This window comes from Aspergillus sclerotioniger (genome assembly GCF_003184525.1).
Source record: "Aspergillus sclerotioniger CBS 115572 chromosome Unknown BO94scaffold_14, whole genome shotgun sequence".
Classification (NCBI taxonomy): domain Eukaryota; kingdom Fungi; phylum Ascomycota; class Eurotiomycetes; order Eurotiales; family Aspergillaceae; genus Aspergillus; species Aspergillus sclerotioniger.
This window is the reverse complement of record NW_020291004.1, coordinates 484,914-501,321: the sequence shown is the minus strand read 5'-3', so window position 1 is coordinate 501,321 and position 16,408 is coordinate 484,914. Positions and strand designations below refer to the sequence as shown.

General features: G+C 50.4%; 3 protein-coding genes across 3 annotated transcripts; all 3 read right to left on the bottom strand.

Annotated features, from left to right (window-relative positions):
- Positions 1-5,513: 5,513 nt before the first annotated feature.
- On the bottom strand, positions 5,514-6,585 carry BO94DRAFT_546423 (uncharacterized protein; the record flags this gene model as incomplete). Its single annotated transcript, XM_025613297.1, has 4 exons — positions 5,514-5,899; positions 6,083-6,338; positions 6,371-6,483; positions 6,510-6,585. The coding sequence occupies 4 exons, from the start codon at positions 6,583-6,585 to the stop codon at positions 5,514-5,516; spliced, it is 831 nt and encodes a 276-aa protein (XP_025467404.1).
- Positions 6,586-8,785: 2,200 nt separating this feature from the next.
- Positions 8,786-10,854, bottom strand: BO94DRAFT_546422 (FAD binding domain protein; the record flags this gene model as incomplete). Its single annotated transcript, XM_025613296.1, has 3 exons — positions 8,786-8,797; positions 8,856-10,780; positions 10,851-10,854. 3 exons carry the CDS (start codon positions 10,852-10,854, stop codon positions 8,786-8,788), a joined length of 1,941 nt encoding a protein of 646 aa, XP_025467403.1.
- A 2,659-nt stretch (positions 10,855-13,513) lies between these two features.
- On the bottom strand, positions 13,514-16,358 carry BO94DRAFT_624381 (putative GABA permease). The gene is made up of 7 exons (XM_025617213.1): positions 15,728-16,358; positions 15,608-15,678; positions 15,445-15,558; positions 15,300-15,382; positions 14,851-15,252; positions 14,477-14,802; positions 13,514-14,418 (listed from the first exon to the last, which is right to left on the bottom strand). The coding sequence occupies exons 1-7, from the start codon at positions 15,881-15,883 to the stop codon at positions 13,969-13,971; spliced, it is 1,602 nt and encodes a 533-aa protein (XP_025467402.1). The 5' UTR covers positions 15,884-16,358; the 3' UTR covers positions 13,514-13,968.
- Between the last annotated feature and the right edge of the window lie 50 nt (positions 16,359-16,408).

Genomic DNA, 16,408 nt, shown 5'->3' with positions numbered 1-16,408 from the left:
AATAACCACCATAGTTCTCACGATACCTTGCGGTGAATGGTGCTAGTGTGGTAGCATTTTTAAGGTACGGAGTAAACTTTGGTCTCACGGTGGCGAGAGATGCCGCGCCCGGCCTTTGCCCTCTGAGGACGTCGTACAGACGTCTCACTTAATTACTGCTGTCTCTGCTTAATTAAGTGCCATATAAGGTGGGGGTGATACAAAACCGAGTCCACCGTGCTTGACTCGAGGCCTACCTACGGAAAAAGCTTCCTGCAGGCATATCGTCAGGTCGGCCGGGCTTTAACAGCCCTGCTATTAATCGGCCATCCTACGTTGCACAGGGTAGTAGCAAGGACTAAGGACTAAGGCCACCTCCTCTCCTGTCGGCCACATCCCCGACTAGCACCACTATCTGGCCAACCAACCGGCACCAACGCAGTCCGCACTGCACGGGAGGGAGCTAAGGGGGAGCAAGGAAGCAAATCCTCTCGCTCAGGAACGGTCCGGAGCAGGCATGGCTGCAAGTCTAGCCCAAAGCGATCTTAGTGAGGATGCAGGAGAGGGGCGGGGGCTTGGGGATTCATTTTTCAGCTGCGGATTTCCAAGCCAATCATGAGCGGGGAACGAGGGAAAATGCACGAAGAATACAGAAAAAGCAAAAGATTAAAGAGGGTGAGAGAAATTTGAGATCGCCGGGTGGGCTCCACCACGGCGGTGGTGGTGTCAGAAAGGGCGCGTAGGGCCACTGCCGACCAAAGAGAGATTGACTGACTTCCCCAAGGCATCACAAGTCATAGCTTATCCTAGAAAACAGGATGCACCTAGGTTGAAGACGGTTAGAATGAACAGCCACCAAATACAGGATAATACAGCATACCCAGAATAGTAGTGTCCATTGTATTCCATGCAGGTCGTCCCGATGCTCAAGGCTTTCCTCTTTTTTTTTTCGCCTTGCAGACATATAGTATAAACAGTGACGGCTATGGCGTCTCTCCCGCTGCAAGGTAATTAAACAGGGCGATGTCCGATCGACCGGTTGGGGAGTCTCATCGAGATCGATCATACTGACCCCGATGGCAGAGACTCCTAGAGAGTCAGAGAGTCAGAAGGAGGATCAAACAGCGGGGAAATTGAGCTAGGTGACAGAAGAATAAGAGACTAATCCCGGATGTAGCACGTCGTAGTTTACCATCGACGTGACAACTGAGCAGAGGTTCCAACTTCCGGGACAGGGAAGGGCTGATCGCCGAGCAGTTCTTCTTCTTCAATGGGCCCGACCCCACTTGCTTTTCAGATGGGCTGCAATCTGTGGTCAGAAGATCCACGCCGGCCTGTCTTTGCTCTTGCCAATTCCATCACCATACGTCGTAACGGTAGTCATTATTAGTATCGTCGCCCCAATAATCGCACCGTTTCTGAAACTCTGGGTAAATACCGAACCGCCTCGCTGGGAACAGATGACGGAGAATAGAACCACCCGCCTTGATTCGAGACACCACTGGCCAACAGCTGCAACGACACTACCGTTTAAGGGAGAGCCTCATGTTCGTTACAGTTACTTACAGGCTTACAGCGCCCCTCATGCCCCCCATGCCCCCCCCTCTCCCACCCCTTCTCTCCGCCCCCCCTTGGTAGCGGCGTGGTGGTCAAACCAGGTAACATGACTAAAGTCGGTCGCAGCCAATGCCGTCCAGGCAAGCCTAGGTTAGCGATGATTGGTCGCAACCCACCATATAATATGCAAGATCCATTGCCCGTGCATATGACATCTCAGGTTGTCGGCTAGGAGGTGGGTATGGAGAATTGACATGCCGCGATTAGAGGCAAAAGTTCACTCCAGATTAATCAGGATTCATAACAAGGGTTGGCTATCACCGGTCGCGACAAAGTCAGGCCCATTGAAGAAAAAAAATCAATGACTCAGTTTAATTAAGATCGGAGAGTCGGGTGCTGGTCCAGGAGCGCTTCTGCTAACGAATGATATGCATGACAGTTATTGCGATAAAGTGGGATTAATTAGTCGCAAATTGTTTGGATCCCCCCTTTCTGACGGACACAGCCTGCCCACGAGGAGACACCGTTCCAAAGTTCGGGAGAGCTCTGGGATCAAAGCCTGAGCGAGCCACTCTGGATCCCGACGAAAAGTTTAAGGTCCAGTTTCAGGGATGACAACCACATGAGGGCGAGAGGCATGACAGGGACAGGCCTGCATCCATGGTTGACGGATTAATAGTTCTGACAATGAGAAACCACCACATGATAGTGTGAAGGGGGAGGGAGCAGATGCAGTGGGTCTATTATGAACATTGGTTGGAGAAAGGATCCTGCCACGGATACATGGCATGGGCGATGATGATGATGATGATGGCAGAGCTGAAAAATGGAGGAGGGGAGTGACAGTGTGGACGGGGCGCAATCCTCCTTTTGCTTAGTGTCGTGGATGGACTGGGCGTGCCCAGTCACGAGCCCATGACGTACCCCACCAGTGGGCCGATCGGAAAAGCGCCCATCGAAGCGACCCGGCTGATTGGTTCTTCCCCTGGCACGGGAGAATCACCGCCGCGTCCAATGACAAATGACAACTGACACCGTCACGGGCCAAGCCGCGGGAGGGTGCACGACAAGGTCTCTGTACCAGAGACAGGAGCATTATTGTTATCATTATTACCATTATTATCCTCCTTGTAGGGAGCACCATGTGTAGGTTCCATGGATTTGGGACAACCGATCAGGACTGCCCCTGGTAGGGCAAGGGGCATCCTCTCGTCCGAGAAAAAGTGTATCTAGATGGCTAGCTAGATGCACACACGCCTGGTGCACTACCCTGGTGCACTACTGTGTACCCAACGTTAGCGTCGAGGTTCTGGCCTCGGGGGTTCAGAGTTCAGACAAGTATTCACATTTCACACCGACCCCGGAGTCCACTAAGGTTCTGGTTAATGCTCGTAATAAGATGGACACCCATAAACGGTCTGCTCCTCGACCCTAGTGCTGCTGCAGCGTTCCGAGACGTTATCGTCTTGGTGTCAGAATTTCGAGCCTTCCAATCAATTACGATCAACATGTCGAAACTTGATGCTGATGGCTAGGTTAGCACAGGGCTAAGGCAACTTTAATGGAGGTTGAGATCGGGGGGTTCGGCATATTCCCGATTACCAAGCTGGACCATGAACCCTAAGCCGGAACATCAAATCATGACAAGCAAGGTTTGAGCGATGTCAAGACTAATCTCCGGGGTGGTATCTCGAAAGAGCATTGTTCTTTTTCTCGACATGGCAGTCTGCCCCGCGGCCAATCGACAAGAGAGTTCGGTACGAACCAGCGAGACGGTCAAAGTTTGCGGTGGCTGACCCAGAATCCACAACCAACGAACGCTATGCGGTATCCAGACTTCCAGACCGAGTAAGCCCGTCAGTATTCCTTCGCGTGCGAGCTAAAAGGAGCCACCCTCGTGGCTCGCCAGATCAGAGCTGCATCCGCCGTGAATGATTTGTCAATGGGAGGGGGTGGCCTCAATCGCCTTAGTCGCCATCCCACCAGGCCCCAGGATGTTGCCACGGGCTCCTTCCCGAACAGGAAGGGTTTCTGCCTTGGCCGGATGTCAGTACTAGTAGGTACTCAGTCCTACTTACTACCTAGTCCTGCAGGAGTTACGATTCACCGGGGAGGAGGGGGTGGTTAGCAGAACCTACTTACCTGTCTAGTGCACACCATCTGTGGCATAGTATGTAGTAGATAGTAGCGGTAAGGAAAGACCTATCCGGACTGGACAGACCACCTAGTCAAGCCCACCCACCCTATGTGGTGGTGTCTGAGTGTGTCTGTAGGGAGAGGTGGATTTTTGACTCTCCCGATTAGGAAGAGTGAGTGGCTGCGCCGACATCAGCCACCGATGACGCAGCCAACAGGAGGTCAGGAGGCTGGTGAATCCGGTACTTAGTGGCCAGTGGATACTGGATAGGTAGGTAGGTACTATGTAGTGCCCAGGTACTGTGCTAGACTGCTAGTTTTGCTACTAGTCGGTAGTCAGATGTAAGTGACAGGCCGAGTATGTAGTGCAGTTGGTGAGTGAGCGAGAGGTTGTTGCCACCGGGAGGGGCGCCTGCAGCGGAAGGCCCGACTCGGCCTAGGGTCTCGCGCTTCTTTGCTTCTTTTCCCCTAAAATTCTCTGTTGTCAGATCCCAGATCGTGCAGGGATGGAGCAAGGGTGTCGATCCAGCCTGGATCTCGCAGGTCAGACCAGTCCATCCCCGATCAGCCCGGCCATCACCCGGGCACTATCTGAAGAATCTGCCTTAGGGCGGCACAATTGGAGAAGGAAAATACAAAACAATCAAGAATAAACCCCTCCCAAAAAAAAAAATTAATTGATTAATTAATAAAGAAAAAAACATCCAACGCGGGTCAAGCAGTTTCAAGATAACCATGGTGGGCTCTTGTCGCTGGGCGGGATTTCCGATTGTTCAATGACAGATATTCTAGAAAAATCGAGCCCAGGATGGTGAAACGAGATCCTCTTGGTCGCTGGTTGCGAGTTGCGAGTCGCGAGTCGCGACGGACGAATCGAGTATGGGTCACTCACTCGAAGAAAAAAAAAATGGGGAGGAGCCGAGGTGGAGGAGCAGGAAGAGGAGTGGCACGCTGACTGACTACTGACTGACTGACAGTACACGATTATTTGTCATTTTTGTCATTTTGCCCCTTCCTGCCGTGTCACCCGCCTGCCTTGAGTGGTTCCTGGTTCTTGGGATCCGCCTGACGGGCATCCATCGGCCTCCATCGCGGACGGGTTATCTAGGGTCGTGCATCTGACAGTCACGCCAGAGGAACTAGATGGATAATAGATAACAATGAATTGAATTATGTCCTCTCGCCAGATAGGCACCTACTCCTGTGAGTCCTCCTTGAGGATGCCTGCCCGTTATTTTCCCATGGTTGGGGTTTCTTGCTCATACCGCCGCCGCCTTACTTGTGGCCAATGGGCTGGAATGCGAGGAGGGATCCAGACCGACTCACCAAATCAAAGGCGCTCGTCCAGCCAACAAACTTTCCTCTGGAACGCGACTGACATCATACCCGGTTGCAGGATGTCTCACCCGCCATCATCGTCACCCACGAGATCGCAATGGTCGATGGACCGGTGGGAAATCTCCGAGAATTCCCCCAATTTGCAGCCCCTGTCCGGGCACCGACTGCCCCGTTGAGAATGGCGCCTCCAATAGCCTGAGGTTCTATTGCATCGCTCGCTAGTTGCGACTTAGTCCCAAACTCAACCCGAGCGTGTAACCGCTGCTCAAACTCTGTTCCCAGCAAACAACCGCCACGGGCTTTTCCTCCCCGTCCCAAACAATGGCCTTCTAGAACATGGCAGGGAGACCACCATATTCCTGCTGCGGCAACCTTCGTGTCCGATCACTAGTATTCTGGATCCCCCCCCCTCTCCCCCAAGCCAATGACCCCCTTTCTTTCCGGCCCCATCGGTTCGTCTGGATGCGCGGAGGATCGCCCTCTGATTCAGCGGCGGCTGCTGATCAGGCATTAACCCAAGCATGGCATTGTGATTGCTCGGGATCTTCTTCAGACTTTCCTTTTCCCGGGTCTGACCTGCCTGAAATAGACCTGACGGCCGTTGTTTGAGAGTCATGTTTCTGCCTTCGATGCTGCACTACCGAGTAGGGGAGTCGCCCTATTCCTGCGAACTCTGGAACTAGTGATCGCTGTGGTCGGGGTAATTCGATCTGGGCTAGTACCAGCCACGTTTTCCTATACCCTTGATGGCATTGTTTCGTGGGGCTTGCCTCTTTCCCCCTCCCTCCCTTGTTGTGATTGTGATCGCTTTGGGAAACCAGGGATGGGTGCCAGGCATCTCTTGCATTAGTGGATCGGGAGCCATGGGTTTGGATCAGTGCCTCAATATCTTCAATTATGCGTACCAGAGGGGGGGAGTCCTTTCCCCCCCTCGAGTCCCGTCCTCGCATCGATTATTTATGAAATCGACGGAGGACGAAGCGCATCATCATCATCCATCTCGGACCTCCTGACTGACGGACCCATACTTGCACAGTCCAGCAATCCGCTAGCATTTCCCTTTCCAACACACCAATGGCCATCTCACCACAAGTGTGTATATTTAGCCACCAGCCGCTTCCCTGCTTGAAGCCGTCACCGGCGTTTCGCATCCAAGCCCCAGGCAGTTTCGAAACCAGGGCCGTAACTTTATCCTCGCCGCCGGGTTCACCTCCCGTCTCTTCCTGTGCATGAGATCTGACACGGATGTGAAACCCATCTGCATGTCTCGTCGCAGGGTGCACCAGGATGACGTGGGTGTCATGCCGATATTCTTGCTGCCTGGTGGACTGGCATGGTGCATTGAACTTAGCCACCGTACGTCCTGAGTCCTGTCACGGCTTGTAGCTTGTGTCATCTGATGGGTGGGTGAAACGGATGACTTGACGGCTTGATTCACCGGAGCATATGACAGGTAGGAGCAAACAGCCGATGCTGTGTGATTGGTGGGCTAAACATACTCGATACGTGCCGGGGCTCAGCCAGGGTCAGGTCCAGGCTTTGGCTTGTATGCAGGGTAGCATTGAGCGGATTCATGACCTTGTTTGGTGATGACTTTGCTGGCTATGCTGACGGGTAAATCCCGGGCTATTAGACATGGTTGAGAAGTTTAAATTTAGCCCGAGTGGCCAAGGGGTGGAATCTTCACGATACTACTGTGTAGTGTACTCCGTACTCCGTATAGACTCGGTTATACCTAGCCTGGTCAGGCGTGCCATCGATCATGAGTGGAAGGGTGGGACACCACCCACTTAGCGTCACTTCGGTCGACCACCAGTCACCTGATCTTTTGGATCTCTTGTTGCTGCTATTCGATCTCTTCGTCTAGATTCCCTATTCCATCTTTTAACAATAGTATCCAAGTCTGCTCATAGCAAAGGCATATTCTATCCTCACTCAGATCCATGTCAAACATACATTACCCCCTATACCTAACTCCCTTATGAACACTAACGCGAATGACAATCAATATACTCACTCCATACTACTAAATCAAAATAAACAGATCCTGATACTAAGTCTGACCGACCGCCTATATAATCACAATGTGAAGCATGTACAACAGACAATTAAATAGAAACACCATTCTGACTACTAAATACTATACAATCTAACCCAATCCAGTAAACTGTTGATATACCAGCTGAAGTGTTTGGATAGCCAGTAAGTCTGGAATGTATAATGTACTAATTATGAATACTCATACACACATAAACATATCTTTATATATATTTAAGAAACTACTACATTACCTGATGTCTTTGAACCCCGAGAATATAACATGTTTTCTTTTTAAGATAGTATATATGATATATGTTATACTATATATATAATGGGTCTCTCGGCTGACTGGTAAGGATAGTATTACAAGATGATGGGGTGTTTTTCCTGGCTATATCCAATTAGTAGATACTTGATACTATGTATACTAGACAATGAACCAAAACCTACTAGATAAACCATCCCCTGGCATAAGAATAGCATCAATTCTATATATTATACTCTAAGTAAATAGAAATTTATTCCTTATATCCATTGTGAGAGTATATCATATCCTAGTGTGATCGAAGTGAGAATATATACTTAGTACTACCCTATCTGGTCTTTAGATTCCGACTGCCATACCGTATCGAATCTCATATCTATAAGGATATCGTCAAGGCATCAAGTGAGGGTTCTCATGAGCTGCGGTATCTCCTTTACGTGATTAATTAAGTTTAGGCTTTGCTGTTTCTTGCCAGAGAATTTGTCTTAGGTGAAAGATGATGGATAGGCTATCGTATATAAAAATATCTGCTCTAGTAGTTGAGAATACCCCGAGTTCAGTTTGATGTTGGTTGTGTGATAGTTATCCCCCTCCCCCCTCTTCTCTCTATAAATATATTAGATATCACAAATAAGCCAAACCTTACTACGATTTGATAAGAAAGAGAACAATCTCATTAATCAAGACAAGACTAGACAAGACACAGAGAACAGGAATATGCAGATGAATACCTATACTACAGCGAACTATATCATTACGCAGTAGCTCTAAGTATAGACTTGATGTCTATCGAGTTGAGTCATACAGAGCTTAAATAACTGAAGCTAAGCATGGGGAATGGACTGTTTGTTTTTGCAATTGCGTTTCTTGTGGTGTGGTGTGGTGGTTTTCTTTGTCTGTAGACTTACTAGGTACTATTATTGTGTTTAGTATATATTTGTGGGTGATGTTGGGGGGTTTGATACTATACTGGAACTTGGGTTGGTCTTTTAGACGATGTCACTTGGTGAGTTGGATCTCTGATTTCATGAAGTGAAGATACTCTCAATTAAAGTAGTATATGTTCATCTACATACATAGGTAGGACGATTTGTTGACAGCGTCAAGCGTATGCAGCAATGAAAGAGTCAGCTACATTACCAACACTATACTCATACTTCTCATATCCTTACTGCCCAGACCAATTTGTGTACAACCCATACATTAGGTATTGCTACCAAAGTTACTTACTACTAATCTATAATATCAACCCCGTCCTCGACGGAAATCCCGGATCAACCGTAGATACAAAATGAAACCAAACCATCCCGCTAAAGCAATATTAAATCAAGATACCCAACCAATGTTCAATCATACAGATTCGAACGGAAAATGTCACTGCATGCGATGCTGTAATCTCGTCATGCAATCAATCCACTGTGCAGCTGAAGTCAATCCAGCTCTTTTTTTACTTCTTCACACAAAATGCTTTTACCAGGTTTCCTAGGGGACGAGTTGGTTGGGTTGTTTGTAGTCAAAGTAGAGATAAGCGAGCACTTACGGCAATATACTGTCCTGCCTCCTTCTTGTTGTCCCAGAACAACGTCGCTTCTTCCATGTTGAGGTTACCCTTGGCCATGGCTACATCGACCAGGGCGGCCTCGACACCCTCGCCCATACCCTTGCCGCTACCGCAGACGAAGACACGACCGTCCAGGGCGTTGATCACGTACCAGACCAGATCGGCTTGGTTACGGACTTCTTCCTGAACGTACTTGCTCTCGCCGCGACGGCTCTGGACGACGGTGCGGACCTTTTCTTCTTCCACGCCCCACTCACCACGGTAGAGCTCGTCCAACAGGGAGTCGCGAACTCCCTGCAACACCCACACCTTGTTGGCGCAGTTGGCGGACTGCAGGCGTCGCTGCACGAATCCGCGGAACGGGGCAATGCCAACACCCGCTCCGATCAGGAGCATTGGGCCGTCGGATGCGAACCGCTTGGCCAGAGGGTTCGCCATCAGGCCTCGGAACATGGGCACGCTAAGGTTAAGAGTCCGTGGGTCGATGCCCTTCTTTTCGGCCTCGATCAACTGTCGTGCGACACGCTCGAGGTAGCCAGATCCTACACCAGTCCGAAGGCCACCCTTCCAGTCCTTAGATTCTGCCACACTGACCGCCACTTCGACCACACGCCGGGTCTCCGACCCCTTCTGCTTGCAGGAAAGGAGAGGGTCCTGGGAAAGGGAATAGAAGCGGGGCATGAGAGTGTTCAGGACAGAGAGGAGGTGATCCAAGGGAGGGTGAGAGGAGGGGAAGGCGTGCAGGAGCTGGGAGACGGTGATGTGAGAACTAGTGCGCAGATCACAGAAGGCACCCTGGCCTTGAGCGGAAGCAAGAAACATGAGAATCTTCTTCTCGTTGGGTTCACTGGCATATTCACCCAGCAAGCGGAACAGATCCTTGGTGGGGGCGTAACTCTGAATATCGGAGCACCAGTTCAACAGCTCTCTCCGGCTTGTGATCAACTCACGGGGTTGGTCGTCACCCCAGATAGTGGGCCAACGGCCCTTCTCAGTGCGAACAGTGATCTTCTTGTCACGCATAAACTTAGGAACACCGAGCTGGTTGAAGATATCATCCACCTCCTCGTCCTTGTTCTTGGGGCACACTCCAATGGCACCACCCACAATGAAGTCAACATTACCACTTTCGGCAGGGTAGTCGGTGACGTCAATGTCGAAATGATAAGTTCTCTTCTCCGCACCAGACTGGGTCAGCTCGCGCGCATGATACAAAGGCGCTCGGTAGACATTGTACGGGGGGTGAGGCTGAACGAAGGAAGGAGGATGGTCTGCTGGTCCCATTTTCATATCCACTGCCGAAGCCGGGACAGGCGAGAAGGAGACAGTCTTCTCAGGCAGAGGGGCGACGTTGCTCAAATCGCTGTCCAATGTGAGATAGTCAACTCTGAGGTTAAGGCACTGATACGCCTTGTTATCGGGAGGAGTGACGGGCTTCACTCCGACCACAGGAGCAGCAATGCCCCTCAATGGCTGGCTGCGACAGCACCCACCACCACAGCATAGAGGCTGGAGTTTTTGTGTGCCACTGGATCCAACATTTTCCAGGATACGTCTCATATCATCGGAATTCTGGGAGATGAGCACGGTGGATGCCCGTCGCTGCTTTTCAGGGCCATCGGGGATCAATTCCTCAGCATCGGATTGAATATCAGTGGCGGGAGTCTGGACACTCGACGCCGACTCAGAACTGGTAGTATCAGTCTCTGGCGACGAAGGTGCGGAGACGGTGAAGTTGGTGAAGTTTATATCAGTGATAGATAGCGATCGAACGCCACGAGGCTCCTCGGGAACCGGGTTGTCGGGGTGAGAGGTGGACGATAAGGGAATGCTCGCATGTTCCACATCGGGAGCAAGAGACGTCCGTGACGTTGCGGGCCTTGAGGGCGGAAGAACGGCGTGAACTGTTTACAAGTCGAGCGTCAACAATCGCACCCAACAGCTATGAACAAGCAGAGAGATCATCAACCATACCCATTGTGAATGTGTAGAAGCGATATCGAAGAGACGGGGAACGAAATCGCCGGCCCAGAGCAATTGGCGGGAATTGTTGGAGAAAAGGAAGAAGATAGTCGACGACTGAGAAATCGCAGAGGAATGGCTGGTCGACAGTAGAAAAGAGGAGCCACGGAAAAGGGGGCAAGCGAGGCCAGTGAACCGGCCAGGCTAAAGGATGAAAGTGGACACTGCAAGCGTGACGCAGAGACCCCGATGCGACCAGCAATCAAGAGAACAGGTCAGAAGTGGGAGATGAATCGTCGGAGAATGGGGGGTGGAATGAGGCGGGAAGCAGTTTGCCTGGGGCAGACGGCGCCGGGATAACGGTTCCGAGGAACTAGACGACGATGCGCATCAGATGGTGGGCGATTTAGTTGCTGCTTAGTCGGGATCCTTTGGACCTGTCGGGCCCTTTTTGGCGTACGGAGGATGCCGATAGTCCGACCGGTGGGCGTGAGGGGGCAGAAAGGAAATGAAGAACAGGCGATGGCTTCAGCTGAAACCAAATAGTTGAGGAATGTAGCCCAACACGTGCAGGAGAAAAATCAGATAAGTGGCCGCTGAAGGGACTGGCGGCGTCGCACACAATTATTATTCAACCATGAGGAAATGAGACACGAAAAGCGACCGTCGGCCTCGCCACTGGCCCCGTCGGTGAGGAACCGTCATTACCGTCACTATGTATGTAACTTTACCCGTCCTGCCCAAAACCGACGGAAGCGTTTATCCCACGCCAGGCAAAATGGACGAAAGATAGGCAGCAGCGAAGAACTATCTCCTCCACTTGATCAGACATCGACGGTACTATTAGTACAGCCTCTCTCACCGATTGGGTCATCTTAAGGGTTCAGACCCCGCGGGGGTGCAGACGAGTTGGCAGCCCGATCGGCAGCTAGCGGGATACTTTACTTGACGCGGTAGTAATTGGAGGCAAATGAATGGGCTGCCCTGTAGGTCGATGGAATCATTATCCCGGGATGAATATGATATCAGTCATACGTGGGATGCGAACCAACTGCTCAGGTCATCATCATCATCATCACCCCCCACCTCATTGCTCGCTGTGTGACCGCATCCAGATCGTTCATCCGGTGGTGGGCTGACAGCGGCAGTGGTCAGATTCCCCCGTACCGGTACGTAACAACCAGCAGCCGAGTTACGTTACCGATCTAATCTGATCCGGTTGCAACCCTCCAAGGTCAGGTTATGTCCTCGGCTAACCAGCTGGTGACTTTCCCTCTTTCCGTGGCACTTCAGTCGACTCCTCGATAGTTCCAGGAAACACAGAACAAGTACCGGAATGTTGCTCCGATTTTGTCCCCATGACCTTCCCCATATTGCCCCAGAAGAGGAAGAACCTCTCCGGATGATAACCGCATACCGTTCACGTGACCGGTGGCTAAGGTGTCTTGTTCCGGATCAGATAACTCAAGTCGCGTGTTGAGTCCGTGTGTCGCGGGACTCGATGCTCCGTGTTCATCCCACCTGGGTACTGTTAGCCCGAGTTCTCCCGACCTCAAAATCCCAATTCCTCAAAAGTAAATAACAACAATCTATTGAGTTTCCCAACATATGTACTATCGAATCGAACCGCCCCTCAACCCCCAATCTTCACATAGTACAACCCAAAGTCCGTAATTAATCGACGGAAGAAAACCCGCCTCCGGATCCGTGTTACCGCATGTGACAAGTCATCCGGGAGAGTGGGGCGCGTTCCGACATCGGCCGACGCGTTCGCTCGCCCTATCAATCAAATCAATCAGTCAATCAATCAGATATGCGTTCATCCCTTGAATCGATTGGAATCCCAGTACGTACAGGCCCGCAGCATCCCCATAAGGCTCGCCGCAACGTAATCATGACTAAAAAAGCACCACCTAGCGTCAATAGCCCTATTCTTCCAGAACGAAACTATCGGGTTCTGGAAGCGGGCTGGGGGAAGATCAGGGGGTGGATGATGCGATGCAGCAGACGGAAATACGGAGTTGAGTGTTCTGCATGCATTATCCTATCCCTGTGTTTTCTGTTGAGTTATCTCAACGGATACGTGCTGTGTACTCCGTATGTAGCACCGCAAACCGGGAAATTGCTGTGTAGGACGAGGAAGTTTTCTTGTTCGAATCATTCCGAGTCTACATCTAGGCTCGCGTTACGGTTACGCAATACCTATTCCGGCACCCGACGGGCTTATCTGATCGTGCTGAAACCCCAGGCCCCCGGGGCTAGATAGGTGCCGGACTAGCTAGTGACTAGTAGCAAGGTGGGTGAGTGGGCTCCCTTTGGGTTGGACACGGGAATCTGCTTAGAGTAGGTTGGCACGGCACAGTCACACAGAGAGGTGAAAAGTACGACACGTACTTTCTTTGTGGGGTTACCTACTCTGCTGGGGCTGTCGTTCCCAGTGTCTTTGTAGGGGGGTCTACAAAGTACATTCCATCCTTTCATACTACGATCCCAATTTGATTTGTGGACAGTAAGTAAAAACCTTATAACCCTTCCTTCGTTGTCCATGGCATTCTCTCTTTCTGTCGGAGAGTGCGTGCGACCTACACACGGTTACACACAAGGCATCCATCCATCCATCCATTCGGCAAGGATGATCGGGAAATAGTTCGCCAGAGATCCCTGACAACGGGAAGACGCGTTTCAAGGTCTGAAGCGGAATGCACCCTTGCCCCATGACACACTGTCAGAGAATTCCCCGCGACCAAATAATCTCCAGCAGACATGGGGGCGGGAGTATCTGACATCTGAGGGATAGTTTCGGATTGGTCGTGCAGGATGTGTCCGCGGGAAGAATGGATACCCAACTTCCGGGGTTTATCCTGACTGGGCCGCTTTTTGTTTGCCTTCTCGTTTTGGGATGGCGTTTGTCAGGTGGGACTCGAGTGGGGTTGGGGTGTTTGAGTTTATTTTTTTGGTTCTTTGGTGTTCTATTTTTGATGTGTGTAGATTTGGGGGTTGTGACTGATTGGGATCACTGTTGGGATGGTTGTTTTATTGTGTATATGCTACTATAGAATTTAGTGCTAATTGGATTAGAAAGTCAGCGTATGAATAAAAGGAAGCACTCTATTGTCAATACGCAGCCTCATTATATATCGCTCAGGTCAAAGTCCCTCCTGACCAACACCACGGGTGCAACAAACTGATACCTTCCCCGGAAGAAGTAATAGGCCGACGCAAACCCAACCACGGCCACATACATAACCACACTCCAATTCATACTCTGCGTGGTCACGGTCTTTGTCAGTGGGAAGAATGAAAAGATAAATATCGGTAGTAGAAATGCTAGACTAGCAATGTTGATGGCCATGCCGAAACGGCCGAGCGACCACCGCCGCGCTGGCAGCACTTCCCCACGTAGTCGCTTCAACAGAACACAGCCGATCGAGAGGACGTAGGCTGACATGAGAGAGGTAATTGTCAGAGACATTATGGCGTTCAAAGCTAAATTGGACCCGATGTTGATGAGGCTTAAGAGAACGGTAACGACGAGTGAGACCAGGACGGAGTTCAGAGGTATGTTCCAACCGGGAGTAACCTGCGCATCAATGGCATGAGTCAGAAGGGGTTTGTGATCGCTGAACGATGACACTTACATAGGCAAAGAAGGACGAAAATGGAAGTCCTTGGTCTCGTGCAAAAGACCAAAGCTGGCGAGATGCCGTGGCTACCTCGGTGATCGTGCTAGCTGTCAGTGTGATCACTAGTATAGCCGTCATGGTATTCGTGGCTGCGTAGCTATTGGTGGTGTTATAAAATATCTGGATAAACGGAAAGCCGGTTGGACTGCTCAGGATGTTGTTAACATCGCCCAGAGTGAAGCTTAGCGTAATTATCATGATGAAACCAAGGAGGCCATTGACACCAACCGCAGCCATCATGGCCTTAGGAAGCGTCTCTGATGCATCTTTGATTTCTTCAGCTGTTGTAATATTAGCGCCATATTTTTCGCAATACAAGAGGCGCTTACACATATGAACAGAGCAATCGAATCCGATCATGGAGGTGATAGTGGTGGACAAGCCAACCAAGGTAGCTGTGCCGGCACTTCCCCATCCACCTCCATCGTTGAAATCGGTAAAAACAGCTTTGGGACTGTTGCGAGGCGCAAGTACCCACAATGGGATAATAATAGCAAATAAACCAACCACATGGATGATGAGGATCAAACCCTCGACCATGGGAAGATTCTTGGCCAGGAAGGTATTGAATAGGATGGAGAAGGCAGTGATGGCTATCACGAGTAAGGTACCGTGCCACCGTTCGAAGACATATGTCGGATTATTTAGCACAATCAAACCTTGAATGATTGTGCCTGCGAGATATGCAATGGCGACAATGGCACACTGCCATCCCATCGCACAAAGCCATCCTATGTTTATCAGTACTATCATAGGGGATGTCAGGCTCTGAATATACCTGTTATATAGCTCAAGAAATTCTGTCCCCTACGAGGAGCAAATTCTGATACCCAGTGATACTGACCTCCCGATGTTGGGGACCTTGGACGCTCGTTAGAGTTGACACTCTTGTTGACAGACAATACTTGGCGATGTAAACGTACATAGATGCCATCTCGGCTATACTGGCAAAGACTAGAGCGAAGCCAGCCGTGACGATGATAAACCCCCATATCAATCCCGCAGTGCCCCCATCAGTCAGGCCACTGGATAGGAAGCTGCCCTGTAATTAGCCAAGAGCTTCACCATATCTAGTCAAATACTCACGTCAATATGACTTCCCATGTGGAAATCAGCGTGCAGCCAAACCCAAGGATTGAGACAAATCTGAAGTTTCTCTGTCTTGCATTATTACAAGCCAGCTAAGTCAAAGGATGTCGCCCTCACCCTAAGGACCTGAATTCGTCCCAAAGAACTCATGTCGCGTTGATCTCTGACAGTACCCATGTACTTAGGAGCCACAAGGCCCTTTGGCGCATACTCGACATCTCCAGGGCGGTTCACCTGTATCCGCCTTTGATCATTGATGCTATCAAGATCCATGGTGAGAAAGAGAGATGCAGTGAGCCGAGTCTAGTCAATTCAGAGAGTCAAAAGATGCACCAGGACAGATAATGTCAGTACTCTCCTCCAATGGTAGGTGGCAAACCGGCCGTCACTCTCTAGTCAGCTCGTTTGTGTGACATTAGATCCTCCCCTTCAGCTAAGCATAGCACGCTAAAGAAAGGCAAACGTTGGATAGATCCCAGAATCGAGGAGCGCATTGGTAGCATTTCAACGCAGATCGAGTGTGTTTTGCTTTTTCTGGTCTCAATTTCGGGATCATTATACGAGCGCGCATCTGGGCACAATGGGGTTTATAACCAAGACATCCAAGCGGCGGCTCGAGAGTCGGACCTGATAATATATTTTGCAGAATTCTAGAATTTTTGCTTTCAAGACCTCGACGGCATATGTCCTTACATATGTCTAGTCGCCATAAGAGAAGTCCACCGATACCAAGTAAGGGGGAGTGAAGAGAAGGCAGACAATCTCCGCGGAAGAGACCGAAGGCAGCCCGGGCTGATT

What these genes read in the sequence shown, in the direction of transcription:
- BO94DRAFT_624381 (XM_025617213.1), bottom strand. Translation starts at nt 15,883, where the DNA reads ATGGATCTTGATAGCATCAATGATCAAAGGCGGATACAGGTGAACCGC. An exon ending in ACATGGGAAGTCATATTGAC is followed by an intron (nt 15,559 to 15,607) that starts GTGAGTATTTGA and finishes ATTACAGGGCAG; the next exon opens with CTTCCTATCCAGTGGCCTGA. An exon ending in ATAGCCGAGATGGCATCTAT is followed by an intron (nt 15,383 to 15,444) that starts GTACGTTTACAT and finishes CGAGCGTCCAAG; the next exon opens with GTCCCCAACATCGGGAGGTC.